At 45.2% G+C, this 13,970-nt stretch overlaps 1 protein-coding gene across 1 annotated transcript in view; it reads right to left on the bottom strand.

Annotated features, from left to right (window-relative positions):
• Positions 1-13,970, bottom strand: part of LOC307100248 (uncharacterized protein) — a gene marked incomplete at its 3' end in the record, with an annotated part of 127,214 nt that overhangs the window by 50,993 nt on the left and 62,251 nt on the right. Inside the window, exon 5 of the mRNA XM_079772636.1 lies at positions 10,594-10,676. Within this exon, the coding sequence (XP_079628762.1) occupies positions 10,594-10,676 (83 nt within the window). The remainder of the gene's footprint in view (positions 1-10,593; positions 10,677-13,970) is intronic.

Genomic DNA, 13,970 nt, shown 5'->3' with positions numbered 1-13,970 from the left:
GTAACTACCAACACCACAGAAATACAAAGGATTGTAAGAAAACACTATGAACAACTATATGCCAACAAGCTGGACAATGTGGATGAAATGGACAAATTCCTAGAAAAATACCACCTCCTAAAACTGAATCAGAAGGAATCAGAAAACCTGAATGGGGCAATAACAACTGATGAAAGAGAAGCAGTTATTTAAAAACTCCCAGCAAACAAAAGTCTAGGTCCGGATGGCTTCAGAGGGGAGTTCTTCTTCATTCAAAGAAGAACTTACACCTTTATTCCTCAAACTATTTCAGAAACTCCAAGAGGAAGGAACACTTCCAAACTCTTTTTATGAGGCCAGCATTATTCTAATTCCAAAATCAGATAAAGACACTATAAAGAAGGAGAATTACAGGCCAATATCCCTGATGAACATAGATGCTAAAATCCTCCACAAAATATTAGCATCAGCCTGTGGACTAAAGGGTCCCAGGTTTGATTCCGATCAAGGGCAAGCACCTTGGATGCAACTGTCCCTCGCTGGCCTGAGCCCGGGTCGGGGTATGTGCAGGAGGCCACCAGTGATGTGTTTCTCTCACATCGATATTTCTCTCTGTCTTTCCCTTTCTCTTCCACTTTCTCCAAAAACCAATGAAAAATAAAAAATTTTAAAGAAAATGGTGCATCCATACACACACACACACACTCAGAGGAATATTATTGTATTGTTCAGCCATCAGAAAAATAAATTCTGCCACTTGTAACAACACATTCATGGACCCTGAGGGCAGGATGCTTTGTGAAAAAAGTCAGAAAATGAGAAATACCACGTGTTCTCAATTATCTGTGGAACCTTTAAAAAAGAAACTCCATAGATAGAGCACAGACTTGATGGTTGCTAGAGGTTGCAGGAGTGGTATACGGGGGTGCAGTGGGGGTCAAATGGATGAAAGGTGTCAAAAGGTACAAACTTCCAGTTATAAAATAAGTCATGGAAATACAGCTTACAGCACGGTGACTGCAGATAGTAATACCATATTTCAGATGTGAAAGTTCCTAAGAGTAAATCTTAAAAGTTCTCTTTTCAAGAAAAAAATATTCTGTAAGTATATATGATGACAGATGTTAACTAGACTTATTGCCATGATCACTTCACAATACATACACATATCAAATAATTATGCTGTACATCTTAAACTAATATAATGTATGTCAATTGTAACTTAATGAAAAATAAAATCCCTTCTATAAAACAAAAAGATTACAGTGGATTTGAAAAACTGCAGTCACCTAGTGATGTCATACCCATCACAATGTCATCGGGAAATGCATTGCTCAGATGTTTATGATGATGCTGGTGTAAACAAGCTTCCTGTGCGGCCAGTCCTGTGAAAGTCCAGCACATACAGTTACACTCACTACATAGAAACCTGATGATGAGAAACTGGTTCCTGTATTTGCTGTACTATCCTCTTTATCTTTGTGTGCTTTCTACTTAGTGAAAGAAAACTGGGCTGTGAAGCAGTATGCTGTTTTATGCGGGCAGCAGCCTCAGAGGTCTTGTGTTGACTGTGCCTTTTGATTGCATCATTGCCTCCTGGGCTTGATTGAATCTGTGTTTTGTAAATTTCCTGGCCTGAGTGTACAGTGTGATAAAGTCTACAGTCGTGCACAGTAACGTCCTAGGCCTTCATATTCACTCACCAACCACTGACTCCTGCAGAGCAGCCTCCAGTCCTGGAGCCCATTCAGGGTCAGTGCCCACACGGATGTACCATTTTCTACCTTGCACACCACATTTTTACTGCACCTTTTCATAAATGCTTACTACCACTGCATTACAATTGCTGACAGTATTCAGTACAGTAGCATGTTGTACAGGTTTGCTGCCTAGGACCCAGAGGCTACCAGTGATGGCGAACCTATGACACGCGTGTCAGCACTGACACGCGTAGCCATTTCTGATGACACGCAGCCGCTGAGGCGGCCGCATGCCGAGGATGAAACATTTGCGAAATAATGTTTTTTCCTCAAAGTGACACACTACCCGAGTTATGCTCAGTTTTCTGGCGAAGTTTGACACACCAAGCTGAAAAGGTTGCCCATCTCTGGGCTACACCATATGGCCTAGGTGTGTAGTAGGAAACACCATGCAGGTGTGTGTAGAGAACTGAAAACAACAAAACTGCCTCAAGGTGGACTCCCCAGGTTCAGGGGTGCATGTCTGTATGTACCTGCAGTTTCACCTCTCCCAGGAGTAAAATTCTAACCCAGTCACTCTGCAACTTGCTGTCCAACACTAATCTGTCTAAAAGCCTCCTGCTGTTCCTTCCCCTAAGGAAGGTGACCCTGCCTGTAGCAATCCCTCTTTTCTTTAGCTAATAACCTCTCAAAGCCACTTCTTTCTGCCTATTGTAAACACCTTCCATTTTGAACAGCTCCTCAGATTCTATTTACAAGATGGGATGCGGCCCCTTTTGTGAATGGGAATCAAGCCAATAAGACCTTCCACTTACTCAGCTGAATTTTGTTTTTAACCGTTTGAAAAGCAACACAAAACAAACAGCTGATAAAGATGCTGTGACTCAGAGAAGGGAAGATGGGGTGTAGGATTCGGGGGAGAGACTGGAAATGCAGGCATTGGCTGCAGAGCAGGGCCTGGGGGACAGGAGGTGGACTTGAGAGCCTGCTCCACAAACATCAAAACCCAGGAGAAAACGGGATCCTTCTGGGGAGAAAGGAGGGACAGGGGACCCCACAGACCACAGCTCCTCCCAGGCACGAACCGCGGAGACCGGGTCACCACTGTCCCCACTGACCCTCCACGCGGTCACCGCACCAACTGCGGAGCCGCGGGATGTGGGTGCAGAGCTGCCCAGACTCGCTCCGCAGCCGAAGGCCCTGCCGCGGGGACAAACCGGACCCCGGGTCCCGGCTGGGCCCCACACTGCGAGCCCGAGGGGCCTGCGGTTTCAGCGGAGCCCCCGGGCGCCTGGGGTCCGCAGGCCCCGGACCTGACCGAGGAGAGACGGTCCCGCCCCGGCGGCTCCACCCGCCCCTCCTCCCCGTGTCCGCGCCCGGCCGCACACTCACCATTTCTGGTTTCCTGGGCCCCCTGAGTCCCGCCTGCGGCTCCCACCACCTTACAGACCGCAGCTCCACAGATGAGGACAGAACAAGGGAGATGCGATCCCAGAGCAGCTGAAGGGAGAGGAACAAAAGGGTGGAAGCAGAGCTTAGCCCCACCCACCCGCGCCCACCACCACCACTACCCCCCGCCCCCACTACTCAGAGGACGCACACTTCGCAGACATCGCCCCCTAGCGCCTGAGGTGCACAGGCCTGAGCCCAAAGCAGCCACAACCCCTGTCCAGGACGTTTGCACTGAGAGGCAGGGCTGAGAGTCCCCAGGGAACAGTGGTCCTTCCTTGCAAACACACACACTGAAAAGGCACCTAATGAATCTGGCTCCATTTTGATCTTTGTTGACAACTGGAGTCTGACGTGTGCATTTGCCAAAAAGGTGCACAGGCTCAGGGACCAGGGATGCCTTAGGGTGGTGTCCTTCCAGAACTACAGCCAGATTCCCAGAAAGAGCATTGAGACCAGAAACAGGCCATCATGTCCAGCGGGAAAAGTGACTTCTGCGTATTTAGAATGGTTACCTTCAGAAAATGTTTTCCACATGAAAAAATGTGTTCCCGCTGGTGATTCAGTCACGGTCCTCCGAGGTCATGAGCCACCCCTTACTTGTGGTTATCTTGTGGGCAGTTCCACAGACCCACGCAGAGCAAGGAGATGGGCCAGGTACAGAGGTCACCAGGGTGGAGAGCCCAGGTGTCCAGCAATGGGCAGTCAATTGTAGGGTGGGACCTTGTCCCCAGGGAGACTTTTCCTCCTCTAGCTCCAGGCCCAGATAAGCAACAAAATGCCAGGGCTGACATCAGGACCAGCTGCATTGAATAATGACACCTGCTCTGGTGCCAGCCAATCCATCACTGGAGGCCACATCCCTGAATGGACACACCTGGAAAGCTACAGAATATTCCATTCAGCTCTTCCCCTGGGACCTCCCCTGAAATCTCCACCCTAAAACCTTTAGGAAGGAGGACCCAACACTCTCCCTCCCTGGAGCACACCTGTACCTTTCCCTTCCCTTCCATCTCCTCCCCCAGGCAGGTTACCATTAGCTTGCACTCCAATCTCCAAGGGCCCTTCCGTTACCTCCATATCTCCTTTCCTAAGCCCATTTCCTCTAAGAATTACTTCTCACACCTCTGTAATTTACCCAGTAACTGTGCTCTTACACATTGGGTCTTGCTCTGAATTCTTTCCTAGCCAGAACCCAAGTATCCAGGTTGCTGAACCCACGTTTGGTCTGAGCCCAGTCAGACACCTGGTGCCATTCCTGTTGCCTACCACAGTTACACTGTTTAATCCAGTAATGATGAGATTCATCATAAATCTGGGTTCCATTTGTCAATGCAAGAATCATTCAAACCTCACCAGAATTTTTGTGAGTTTATTGTCAGGAAGCAAAATGTCAATGAATTGAGATATTGTTCAGGGGAATGACAGTTTTGTACCTTATCTATAATAATAACAGTGTAATGTGCTAATTAGACCAGACATCTTTCCAGATGAAGCTGGGGCTGTGAGGGAAGCCCAGGTCCCGGGTGCCTGCAGGCGGCCAGAGGGAAGCCTGGGTCCTGGGTGCCAGAGGGAAGCCGGGGTCAGTAGCCGGGGGAAGGAAGGCCTACTCTTGCGCAAATTTCGTGCATCAGTCCTCTAGATTTATATACTACAATCAGAAGAGAAGATCCAAGTGGGTTACATGAAATCCATTGGTGATACATTAGGGGGTAAGAGCATCATGGTAAACACAAGGGCCAGAATAGACTTAGTGTTGCTGCATCCACCTGCACCATGGAAACCATGAGGTCTTAAGACTCACCCTACAAGATGATCTTTTCATCAAACAGCTCCACTGAAAAGGCACAAGGAGTTCCTTGTATGTATAGAGAGATTTTCCCTGTAGCCTTGGCATATGGCCCTAATGGAAAGAGTTACACACGGTTCAAGCAGCTGCTCTGTGGAAGGGTCACTGAGAAGATGCCACAGCTGGTCAACCAATGAGATATAACTGGGCAATCAGATTCCTTCCTCCCACCCCTGTCCTTGGGATATATGTTCTGCCCACTGATGGAGAACTAAGGGCCATTTCAAGGATGGAGGTTTGAGAGAACAATGTGTTGCCGACCCCATCTGACCGGGTGACCCAGTGAAGGCTTCTAGGTAAACTTTGAAGATTCTGGTGGGCAGTTTGGGGGTCTACTGCTCTCATGGCCACCCAAGACCTCCCTGGTATGCAAGTTCCTTTGCTTATTAGAACGGCCACTTAAAAATCTGGAGTGGTCTGTCTCTTCCTTTGGTCTTTCCTTTTCCTTCATGTGTGGGGGCCAGTCTCAGTGTTCACTGGAGAACTCCCAAGTTGCACTCCAGCATCTCTTATATCTGAGTGAAAATAAGGAAGCAATGGATCCTTTTTGGGGTAGAAAGCATGAAGTACCTTTAAATGGCAGAAGAACAGATATTTGTTTGTACTTAATAATATTTTTCCTTGTGGTCTGACTGAAATATAGACATGGTGTTTGAAGCAGTAGTGGAAGAATCAATGACATTTTTCTATCTAGTTAAGAAGGCAATACATCCTAATCACAGCATGTATTCTGAAGATTTCAGAGGAGGAAAAATAACCACCCATAGATGAAATCAAAACAGTCATCACAGAATTATATTAAAGGCATTACTTCAGCCCTAGCTGCTTTGGCTCAGTGGAGAGAGCATTGGCCTGCGGACTGAAGGGTCCCAGGTTCAATTCCGGTCAAGGACATGTACCTTGGTTGCAAGCACATCCCCAGTAGGGGGTGTGCACGAGGCAGCTGATCTATGTTTCTCTCTCATCGATGTTTCTAACTCTCTATCCCTCTCCCTCTCTGTAAAAAATCAATAAAGTATGTGTTTTAAAAAAATAAAAATTTAAAAAAAAAGCATTACTTCATAGTTATTTTACCGGCCAGTTTCGATTTACGTTTTAAAAATGATATGTCTATATGTCTATATACTTGTATATACATATTTTATTTATTTCAGAAAATAAAGGAGAGGGAGAGATATAAACATCAATGAGAAAGAAACATAGGTATGCTGCCTCCTGCACTGGGGACTGTGTCTATAACCCGGGCATGTGCCTTGACCAGGAATCAAAACAGCAGTCTCTTGGTGCAAGGGTTGATGTTCAACCACTGAGCCACACTGTCTGGACAACTGTTTTAGTGTTTATAAGATAATGACGACAAGGATAATGAAAATAGGAACAGGAATGCTAACACTAATAATCAAGACACTTTACGACGCAAACACTTGTATAGTATATGACTGTCTAACTGCCAGGGCGGACCGAGCAGACCCTGAGTGAGGGATGAACGATTGCTCTAACCCACATTTCTGTGAAAGAGAGGGCTAAGGCACTACTTGGCTATCACCGGCAAGTAGCCCCGTTCGCCTGCCTCCTTTGGCGCTTATTGTCATAACAGCTTGAACTAAAATTAACCTCTAGATACAATCAGCAAGGTGAGCATCCTTGGGAAAGCATATGCTTCTACAAGGAAGGGTCTAAATGACTAAACATAGAGATTCTAGCAAAACAGCCCGGGGAATCGGCCTTGTATGGAAAAGTCCAGGTAGGGGCCGCCGCCTTCAGCAAGGTCCCCTCAGAGGCCCCCCAACCTTTCGGAGAATCCTCCTTACAGACATTCCAACCAAGTCCTTGCTTCTCCACATCTAACCACTGAGCAGTACACCCAAAACCAATATATAAAAATGAATACTTAAAATAAATGCACTGATAGAGGCTTACTAAGGGTAAGGCACTCAGCACCACGGGAGGATTGGCTCAGTACTTTTCACCTTCACAGACTCCCAAACATGGAAGCACTAATCTGAGCACCTTTGGTTAGAGAGGCAACTGAGACTTCGGGAGCTAAATGACTTGTCTCACTTACATAGGCAGTCAGTAGGGCAGCTCAGATGCATCACCACAAAAACAAACCAAGAGCAGACATATTTTTTCTGTGAATATCCTATCCTACATAATAAAACTCCAGCGACCATAACGGCATAATGACCAGAACGACTGGTGGACCAGTCACTATGAAGTGCACTGACCACCAGGAGCCAGACGCTCAATGCAGGATGGGCGTAGGGCGCAGTGAGACTTGGAGGTGCATGCTATCGCTCAGGGATACCAGGAACCGCAAGCCCAGAGCTTGCTTTCCAATAAAAAAATAATTATTTTTTTTTTGGGGGGGGGGGACATAAAAACGGCTGACGCTGCCACCCTGGGAAGAACGGCTCCAGGAGGGAAAGACCTCGCCAGGCCCGACCCAGCCCAGCTGGCGTGCTGTGGGCTCACAGGGACTCACCAGTGATGTGCAGAAAGTGCAGCCCCTCCGACTCCAAAGCCGGTCGCACTGACAGCTACTCCCTGTCCAGCTCCATGGCAGATGCAGCGCTGCCGGCCGCCTCAGCTTGGACTTCCAGCTTCTGGCTTCCTGCCTGCCCCTTCGCATACTACATGCGCTTGGGGGCATGGCTTCAGCACCCCCCTCCCCTCCCTCTTCCAGCCAATAGCACCGCAGCACAGCCAGAGAATGGCAGGACACAGCCACCAGCTCTGGTAGGGAATTGATTTGGCCTATGACTCACGTCCATGTGCAGTGACACTGTGTGTTTACATTTGTAGGGAAGCAGGGCAGCCGATCCTGCCGCCTGCATCACCTTCTAGGCTAAGAAAGGCCTGCTGATCTCCATGTTTCTCCTCCCTTCCGGAATCAAAACCTCTTGGAGATGAATGATTCCAGACATGACCCCAACACAGGCTCAGGGTCACTTTCACAGACATTCCCAGTCATTACAGGCCCTTCCTCAGCCACAGTGTCCTGTTCCACCCACTGCCACTCCCCACATGTCACCCCTGAGGACCACCTTATGTTATCCTATCTGAAATGTGAGCAGATCTCAAATGCCCCCCTATCAATAGCTCCCTTGCCCTACCTTTCTTTCTCTAAAAACCTTGCATTTAAAAAACATATATTTGATTGATTTCGGAGAGGGAAATAGAGATAGAAACATCAATGATACTAGAGAATCATTGATTGGCTGCCTCCTGCAGGTTCGAAACTGGGGATCAAAACCTCCCTTGGCCCCTTCTCCCATCCCTCCCCTGGCCAGCAGGCCTCCAGTGGTGGCGTCTGCACTGAGAGAAGGAGTGGGATCGGATGGCGGGGAACCGTTGGTGACGGGGTGCCGAGGGCAGTGTTGGTATCCAGCTTCTGTTCATTCCGCACCCCGCCTGGCCACCATCACCTCCTTTCACACCCCACCAGGGCCTTCGGGCCCTGATCTGCCAGACCCTGATTAGCCCTGATCGCCCGCCAGGGCTAGGGACCCCAACCGTGCACTAATTTCATGCTCCTGGGCCTCTAGTAGATTATAAAAAAGAAAATACCTTAACCAATAGTAGGACTTAATCCAGCAACATCCGAAAAGAAGTATGCAGATATGTGAGGGTGGGTTACATCTCAAAATCAACTAATGTAATACATCAGATTAACAGAGTAAAAAGCGAAAATATCATGGTTATTTTAAGAGACTCAGAAGAAATTCTTGACAAAACCCAACGTCCTTTCATGATAGAAATACTCAGCAAATCAGGACTCGAGATTTTCCTGAACATGAGAATGAGCGAATATGGGACATCCACAGGTAATTCTACGCTTAATGGGAAACGTCTGGATGTTTTCTCTGGAAAATGAGGAATAAAACCAACATGCCAGCCTTTCCACTTCTATTTGGCAATTACTGATTTTAGCCTGAACAATTTAGACAATAAAGGAAATAAAATGTATCCATATTGAATAGAAAGTAGTAAAACTACCTTCACTTGCTATGACTTAACTTGTGTACCGAAAATTCTAAGGAACCCACTGAAAATAGCTATTAGAACTGATGATTTAGTACAGCAAATTGGTATGATACAAGATCAGTATATAAAAATAAACTGTGTTTCTATGCACTGCAATGAACAATCTGATAACAGCATTAAAAAATAAATCTATTTGCAATAGAATCAAATGGAACAAATGGGACCAAATTTAATAAAAGTAGAAAATACTCTGAAAAGTGCCAAACATTATTAAAACTTTAATAAAGATCCACAACCATGAAATAACCAATGTGGGTGAGAATGTAGAGATAACAGAACCCTAGTGCACTTTTGGTGGGAATGTAAATTGGTGAAGCCACTATGAAAAAAACTATGGATATTAGTGTTTAAATTTTAAAAATGGAGATACCATATGATTCAACAATTCCACTTCTGTGTATTTATTTGACAAAAAAAGAAGAAGAAAAGGAAAGAAAACATGTCTTGGGAAGATATATGCACCCCCATGTTCACTGCAGGATTATTTACAATCACCAAGATATGGAAACAACCTAAGGGTGCACAGAGGGATGAGTAAATAAAGATGTGGTAGTGCCCTCCCCCTTCCGGGTATATGCCTCTGCCTTTCACTCCCCCTTGTTCTTCCCCCACAAGCAAGCGTCTCCTAAATTCTAAGGTTCCCATGAGACTTGCAGCCAGGGAGCCATGGGCAGTGGCTGGTCATCCAAGGCTAACCCCCTGATCCTGTGCCAAGGGCCCCTTCCCTCCGGCTTTCCAGTGAGCCAACGCAGCCCTGCCCAGGCTCTCTCCTGCTGCTTCTTCTACCCTACTCCCTTCCTTGTTCCACTGTCCTCAGCTTTAATTAATTTGCTCTCAAAATCATCTAGACCCTGCTGCATACATTGCTTTGACCATTTTTGTTATGCCGGTCATTGGAAGGCCCCCTTAATGTAGAAGTGACCCGACTGGCTTGTAGCATGATAAAGCCCTGAATGCCTCCTCCAGGGCTATACCTGGGATAAATCCAGAGCTGAGCCAGGTCAGGGAGGCAGTTCTAGAAAATGGGGCAGCAATAGATTATTTGCCATTGCAGCATAACCATGGTTATGAGGGCTTTAAAGGAACGTTTCTGACAATTCTCAGTTGATAGAAAACACATCCAAGATCCTGCACTTGGTGCATTCCATCCCTGGGAACTGCTTTCAAGGCAGAAGCAGATGCAGTGCAGCAGGAGAGACTTTTCATCTAAAAGTAACCTCACAGATATGAGATGATAGAAATAGCAGTGGGGAAATGTTAGGGGCAAAAATAGAATATTGGGGACTAGCTATGGTTATGGGAAACATTGATCATGCTCTGTTAACTAGGATTGCCTTGTATTGGTTAAAGAAAGGACATTCTGACCTGGTTGAGCGTATGCCCTCAGGACCTGGGAGTCAGCCTTGGACCTGGGAGTCAACCTTGGAATGTGGTACATTCCCATGGATGGATTAACAACCTTGTTGCCCAAACAATGTAGTCCCACCCCAGCCTCCTACTTCCCCATGCCTGTAATCTCTACTTCCCCATGCCTGTAATCCATATTTCCCCGTGTAATCTTTGTCTTACCCTATATAAGCAGCTGGCTTGTGAGGGGCTGCAGAGCAGATTTTTTTGTGGCTGACCTGCTGCTCTCCCATACCGCTGGCAATCTATAATAATAAAAGCATAATATGCTAATTAGACTGGATGTCCTTCCGGACAGCCTTCCAGATGAAGATGGCACTGCGAGGGAAGCCTGGGTCCTGGGTGCCAGAGGGAAGATGGTGCTGGCATCCAGGGAAAGGAAGGCCTACTCTTGCATGAATTTCGTGCATCGGGCCTCTAGTATTGGAATAAACACTCATATGTGATTTTAAAAATCATCTAGAAAAATTATAAAAAATAAAATTTGGTTGAAGAAAAATATATTGAATCTTATATGTTCATGATAATAATGATTCAGAATGTATAATTAAATAAGGGTAACAACAATGTTTATCTGAAAAGCCGTATTAGAATGGATTATTTTATATATCCTCTCCTCATGTGAAAACACAATATGTTACCATTATGGCTTAGTAAAAGTTAATAAAATATCCTATTTAATATATTTTTATTGATTTCAGAGATGAAGGGAGAGGGAGAGAGATAGAGACATCAATGATGACAGAGAATCATTGATCAGCTGCTTCCTGCATGCCCCCCACTAGGGATTGACCCCACAACCTGTTAATGAAAAAAACCATTGAAACCTGTAAAGAATTTTTTGAGTTTATTTGAGCCAAACTGTCGACATATGTTGGGAAGCAGAACCTCAATGAATTTAGATAATGCTCTGGAGAATGGCAGGCTACATCTGTATTTATACATTGCAATAAAAGGAAAGGGACATAGGTGGGTTACAGGAAATCCACTGGTGATAGACTAGAGAGTCAGGAGAAAGCAAAGTGGGGACCCCCTGGGGTTGGATAAAAAGTAAAATGATAGACACATACTTAGGTGGGTGCAGGAACAATTAACATGATAATGAAGGAATTTGTGGTATCTGTCCTGGTGCCCACCACATTAGGTTGTGTTTCAAGGGGTCCAGGAAAAGGGAAGTTACAAGTTACCCAGACATTTCAAAGGGTATGTTATCATAGATGCAAAAAGACAGATAAGCTCAGTTAAGGTAAAGGTTGACCTTGTCAGTGAAGATACCTGCCTAGGATATAACTACCCACCATAACTGCTTTTAGTTAAAGTTTAATTTCAGACCATCCTTTGTGGTTACTTTAGGTCTCTGAGCTTGCAAGACTGCCATGCAGGCCTCCCCTGAGTTTGTGAGATTAGCATGTGGCCCCTTTCGTCCACAAACCACGCATGTGCCCTTAAGCAGCATTGAACTCGGGTCCCTTCAGTCTACAGCCCATGCTCTATCCACTGAGCAATCCAGCTAGGGCAATAAAATATTTTTATAAAACAGGAAAAGCGTTCCTTTATTAGAAAAATTTACATGTAGCCCTCATCAAGTAGCTCAGCTAGTTAGAGTTGTCGCGCTATTCCAAGGTTGCAGGTGAGAGCCCCAACATGCAAGAGGCAATCAATGAATGCATAGATGAGTGAAATAACAAATCAATGTTGTCTTTCTCTCTCTAAAATCAATATTTGAAAAGTGAAAATAGTTTAAGGGAGCTGTACGATGACTTCAGGCAAAACAACATTTGTGTCATAGGGATAGCAGAAGAGAAGAAAGGAAGCAGAGAATTGGAACACTTTTAAAAATAATAATTACTCAAAACTTCCATAATCTCGCAAAAGAAAAGAGGCACAAGTCCAGGAAGTACAGACAGTCCCAAACAAGATGAACCAAAAGCCTGTTTTAAGACACATCATAATTAAATTGCCACAGATCAAAGATAATCTTAGAGACAGTAAGAGAAAACCAGCTGGTTACATACAAGGGAAATCCCATTAAAATATCAGCTGGAGCCAAAACCGGTTTGGCTCAGTGGATAGAGCGTCGGCCTGCGGACTGAAGGGTCCCAGGTTCGATTCCGGTCAAGGGCATGTACCTTGTTTGCGGGCACATCCCCAGTGGGGGGTGTGCAGGAGGCAGCTGATCCATGTTTCTCTCTCATCGATGTTTCTAACTCTCTGTCCCTCTCCCTTCTTCTCTGTAAAAAATCAATAAAATATATTTTAAAAAAATATATATCAGCTGGATTCTTTTTTTTTTAAATATATTTTTATTGATTTTTTTTACAGAGAGGAAGGGAGAGGGATAGAGAGCTAGAAACACTGGATGAGAGAGAAACATTGACCAGCTGTCTCCTGCACACCCTCTACTGGGGATGTGCCTGCAACCAAGGTACATGCCCTTGACCGGAATCGAACCTGGGACCCTTCAGTCCACAGGCCGAGGCTCTATCCACTGAGCCAAACCAGTTAGGGCTCAGGTGGATTCTTTTTTTTTTTTAAATAAATCTTTATTGTTCAGATTATTACAGATGTTTCTCCCCCCCCCCCCCCACATAGCTCCCCTCCACCTGATTCCCCACGCCACCCCATGCCCTTACCCCCTGCCACTGTCTTCATCCATAGGTGTAAGATTTTTGCCCAATCTCTTCCTGCACCCTTCACACCCGCTTCCCCCCAAGTATTGTCAGTCCACTACCTTTCTATGCCCCTGATTCTATTATATTCAGCAGTTTATTCTGTTCATCAGATTTTTTATTGACTTAATTTTTAGATTATTTGTTGATAGATATGTATTTGTTGTCACTTTGTTGTTCATAATTTTTATCTTTACATTTTTCTTCTTCTTCCTCTTCTTAAAGAATACCTTTCAGCATTTCATATAATCCTGGTTTGGTGGTGATGAACTCCTTTAGCTTTTTCTTGTCTCTGAAACTCTTTATCTGACCTTCAATTCTAAATGATAGTTTTGCTGGATAATAACAACATTCCTATCAATAGTTACTTTAAATGTAAATGGTTTGAATGCTCCAATCAAGAGACATAGGATTGCCGAAGCCGGTTTGGCTCAATGGATAGAGCGTCGGCCTGCGGACTCAAGGGTCCCGGGTTCGATTCCGGTCGGGGGCATGTGCCTTGGTTGCGGGCACATCCCGGATAGGGGGTGTGCAGGAGGCGGCTGATCGATGTTTCTCTCTCATCGATGTTTCTAGCTCTCTATCCCTCTCTCTTCCTCTCTGTAGAAAGATCAATAAAATATATTAAAAAAAAAAAAGAGACATAGGATGGCTAAATGGAATATATATATATAAGTGCCACCGACAAGAGAACCACTTGAGATTGAAAGAAACACACACTACCTAAAAGTAAGAAGATGAAAAAGGATATTTTATGCAACTGGAGATGAAAGAAAAGCTGGTCCAGTAATACTTATATCAGAAAAAATCAATTTTACAACAAGACAAAGAATGACATTTCATAATGATAAAGTGACCAATCCAACAAGA

The sequence above is a fragment of the Cnephaeus nilssonii genome, assembly GCF_951640355.1.
Source record: "Cnephaeus nilssonii genome assembly, chromosome: 5".
NCBI lineage: Eukaryota > Metazoa > Chordata > Mammalia > Chiroptera > Vespertilionidae > Cnephaeus > Cnephaeus nilssonii.
This window is presented reverse-complemented; position numbering and strand designations above follow the sequence as displayed.